This window comes from Pterocles gutturalis, unplaced genomic scaffold, assembly GCF_000699245.1.
Source record: "Pterocles gutturalis isolate BGI_N339 unplaced genomic scaffold, ASM69924v1 scaffold3971, whole genome shotgun sequence".
NCBI classification, from domain to species: domain Eukaryota; kingdom Metazoa; phylum Chordata; class Aves; order Pterocliformes; family Pteroclidae; genus Pterocles; species Pterocles gutturalis.
The window spans coordinates 36199-39849 of record NW_010097526.1 but is presented as its reverse complement, the minus strand read 5'-3'; the positions used below and the strand labels follow the sequence as shown (position 1 = coordinate 39849).

At 50.1% G+C, this 3651-nt stretch overlaps 1 protein-coding gene across 1 annotated transcript; it reads left to right on the top strand.

Moving 5' to 3' along the window:
- The first annotated feature begins 1488 nt into the window (after positions 1–1488).
- On the top strand, positions 1489–3339 carry KLHL25 (kelch-like family member 25). Its single transcript, XM_010075651.1, has one exon. The coding sequence runs from the start codon at positions 1489–1491 to the stop codon at positions 3256–3258; it is 1770 nt and encodes a 589-aa protein (XP_010073953.1). The 3' UTR covers positions 3259–3339.
- Positions 3340–3651: the final 312 nt, after the last annotated feature.

Below are 3651 nucleotides of genomic sequence, written 5' to 3'. Positions count from 1 at the left end.
TGGAGTGGGGTTACAGCCCTGGTGTCTCCAGCCTGCAAAGCAAAACTGTGATGTTTTGGGGAAGAGGGGGTAGGAAAATAGTCCTGGGTGAGAGGGGGAGATCTAGCAGAGCTAGATGGTATTTCTCAAGCAACCCCTTTTTCTTCTGAATTTGGCCCACCTTCCCCAGCTTGTAGCCATTTCTCGTGGCTGCCTTGTGTTGGCAGGGAGGCTGAGCTGGAGGCAGCAGCCCCCGATGCTGTGTCCGAACAGGGTCCTCCCTGCCCCAAGTGTTTAATGCTCCTGTGATAGTTGAGACCCCCCTAAGCTCTGTGACTTGCCCCCGTCTTTAGCCCATTTAGTGGGCTGCATGTCTGCAAACTCCACTTTTAGCCAGGGAGAGTCTCATTTACTGAAAAATGGATGTCCTGTAGTGCAGAGCCTGCGATGGCTTTGCTGTGTCTGCTGTCACAGGGGCCCATAGTGGAGCCACAGCGGATTGACCCCATTTTTCTTTTTTTTTTGGGCTCATTTTTCAAACCTTGGGGCTGTCATGCTACCAACTTCAGCACTGACTTTCTGCTGTAAGAAAGGAATGCATTCATATCTATCTGTCTGCTTGAGTTACACGAGGGGCAAAATAGAGCTAGCTGAAATATTTTGGAGTAATTGATTTGGATTTTATCATCTAAGTGCTATTAATTTGATTGGCCCAAAGGTTGTTTTTTTTTTCCACAGGCAAGGATAGGTATCAGGTAGCATTTAAATGAAATATTAGCTAATAAAAGCCTTGTGTTTGCTTCTGCCTGTCTTAGCATAATTTAGCTGTCTCTTTTGTTTTATTTTCTGATGTGAATCTGTCCTGCAAAATGTTTAAGCCCCATGAAGTATCTGGTGAGTTTTACCAATAAAAAGTGCAATTAAAGGATTTGGTAAAATTAATTCAAAACTTTTGGCTTGTGCTGGTAGCTAAATATTCCATAGATAAAACCAGTCGCAATTGCTTTTCCTAAACCTGCAATAATCTTCATGAAAATCAGAAGCCAGACTTGATTTCTGCTGAGCCAAGAACAGGCCAGTGCCCTTTATCCTGGATAGACTGCTCTCTTAGTGCTGTTTTCTAAGGAAAAATGACTCTTCTGTGGTTTGCCAATACCCTCTAGGGGCTGTTGAGACAATTTACCATCAAATTTGGGTTTTGATTGCTTCATTTTGTTGCTCTGTTGCTGAAACCAAAGTGCAGAATTTCCCCTCTCGCCTCCCTCTGCCTTCCCACCCCGCTCAGCCCGAGTTAAATTTTGGGAGGCTGTGAGGGTGCAGGAGGCACGGGCTCTACAAGCCAGGGTGGGGGACCACCACAGTGTCACCTGCTGTTCCACCTTTGAGGGCCTTTCAGGTATACCAGAGTTGGATAGCATATATTCTCCATGCCTTACATCAGTAATGACACAAGAATAACGGGTTTTCTGATTTTTTTTTTTTTCCCCTCCAGGCAAGAGCTCTGTCATCATGTCAGTCAGTGTCCACGAGAACCGTAAATCCCGGACTAGCACCGGCTCCATGAACATCTTGCTTTTTCACAAAGCTTCCCACCCGGACTGTGTCTTGTCCCACCTGAACACCCTGCGGAAGCACCGCATGTTCACCGATGTCACCCTTTGGGCAGGAAACAGGTCGTTCCCATGTCATCGGGCAGTGCTGGCTGCCTCCAGCAGGTACTTTGAAGCCATGTTTAGTAACGGCCTCCGGGAGAGCCTGGATGATGAGGTGAACTTCCACGACAGCCTCCACCCCGAGGTGCTGGAGCTGTTGTTGGACTTTGCTTATTCCTCTCGGATCATCATCAACGAGGAGAACGCAGAGTCCCTCCTGGAGGCTGGAGACATGCTGCAGTTCCACGATGTCCGAGACGCAGCGGCTGAGTTCCTGGAGAAGAACCTCTACCCTTCCAACTGCCTGGGCATGATGCTGCTCTCGGATGCTCATCAGTGCCGGCGGCTCTATGAGCTCTCCTGGAGGATGTGCCTGGTCAACTTTGAGACTGTTCACAAGAGTGAGGACTTCAACAACCTTTCCAAGGACACTCTGCTGGACCTCATCTCCAGTGACGAGCTAGAAATTGAGGATGAAGAAAAGGTCTTTAAGGCTGTCATCCAGTGGGTGAAATACGATCTGGATGAGCGGAAGGCTTATCTCCCAGAACTGCTGAGGAACGTTCGTCTGGCCTTGCTTCCTTCTGAATGCCTCAAGGAAGCCTTGGCTTGCGAGGACCTGATCATGGTGGATGAAAGGAACAAGCTTGTCTTGGATGAAGCTATTCAGTGCAAGAAGAAAATCCTCCAGAACGATGGAGTGGTCACCAGTCCCTGTGCCAGGCCTCGCAAAGCTGGGCACACCTTGCTGATCCTGGGAGGACAGACCTTCATGTGTGATAAGATCTACCAAGTGGATCACAAAGCAAAGGAAATTATCCCCAAAGCAGACCTGCCGAGTCCACGGAAGGAGTTTAGTGCCTGTGCCATTGGCTGCAAAGTATATATCACTGGAGGCAGAGGCTCAGAGAACGGGGTCTCAAAAGATGTGTGGGTGTACGACACTGTTCATGAGGAATGGTCAAAGGCTGCCCCAATGTTAATAGCTCGGTTTGGGCACGGCTCGGCTGAATTGGAAAACTGCCTGTACGTGGTTGGTGGACACACAGCAGTAGCTGGAGTCTTTCCTGCATCTCCTTCTGTTTCCTTGAAGCAAGTAGAGAAGTATGATCCCATAGCCAACAAATGGACGATGGTGGCTCCTTTGAGAGATGGAGTGAGCAACGCTGCGGTGGTGAGCGCCAGGCTGAAGCTTTTTGTCTTTGGTGGGACCAGCATTCACCGAGACATGGTGTCCAAAGTCCAGTGCTATGATCCAGCTGAGAATCGGTGGATGATCAAAGCCGAATGCCCACAGCCCTGGCGCTACACGGCAGCTGCTGTCCTGGGCAGCCAGATTTTCATCATGGGAGGAGACACGGAGTTCACGGCAGCATCCGCCTACCGCTTTGACTGCGAAACGGACCAGTGGACGCGCATTGGGGACATGACAGCCAAGCGCATGTCATGCCATGCTTTGGCCTCCGGGAATAAACTCTACGTGGTGGGGGGTTACTTTGGCACTCAGAGGTGCAAAACGCTGGACTGCTATGACCCTATGTCAGACACGTGGAACTGCATCACAACGGTGCCTTACTCGCTCATTCCCACAGCTTTTGTCAGCACCTGGAAGCATTTGCCATCATGATGAGGGCCAGGGCTTGGGGGCTTGTATCCAGGAGGTCAATAAGGTAAGGAGCGTCTCCTCTTAGAATCAAACTTGCTTTCTCCCCTCAGTTGTGTCTCCACATGCCACACTGAAGCCACGGGTTCCAGGTTGCTCATGGTTTACAAGAAGATAAAGGTGGGTTGTGGTGGTAGAAGAGAGTAATCAGCTCTGCCATGCTGTAAGTCTAGCTGTCTCCCAGGTTCCTCTTGTTTTCAGGTGGTCCCCTTGCTATCTGAAGAGACGTCTCCATGGATGGTTGCAAGCAGGCCACAGATCCCGTCTCTGAGCTAGCTGGATGTACCGGTGTCACCCTTCTGCGGGTGGGTGGGTAGGGGAGGGCAGATGCATCCATGCCTGCTCTGATGGCTGGCA

Bases quoted from the DNA above. Each gene is read 5' to 3' on its own strand.
- KLHL25 (XM_010075651.1), top strand. From the start codon at position 1,489: ATGTCAGTCAGTGTCCACGAGAACCGTAAATCCCGGACTAGCACCGGC.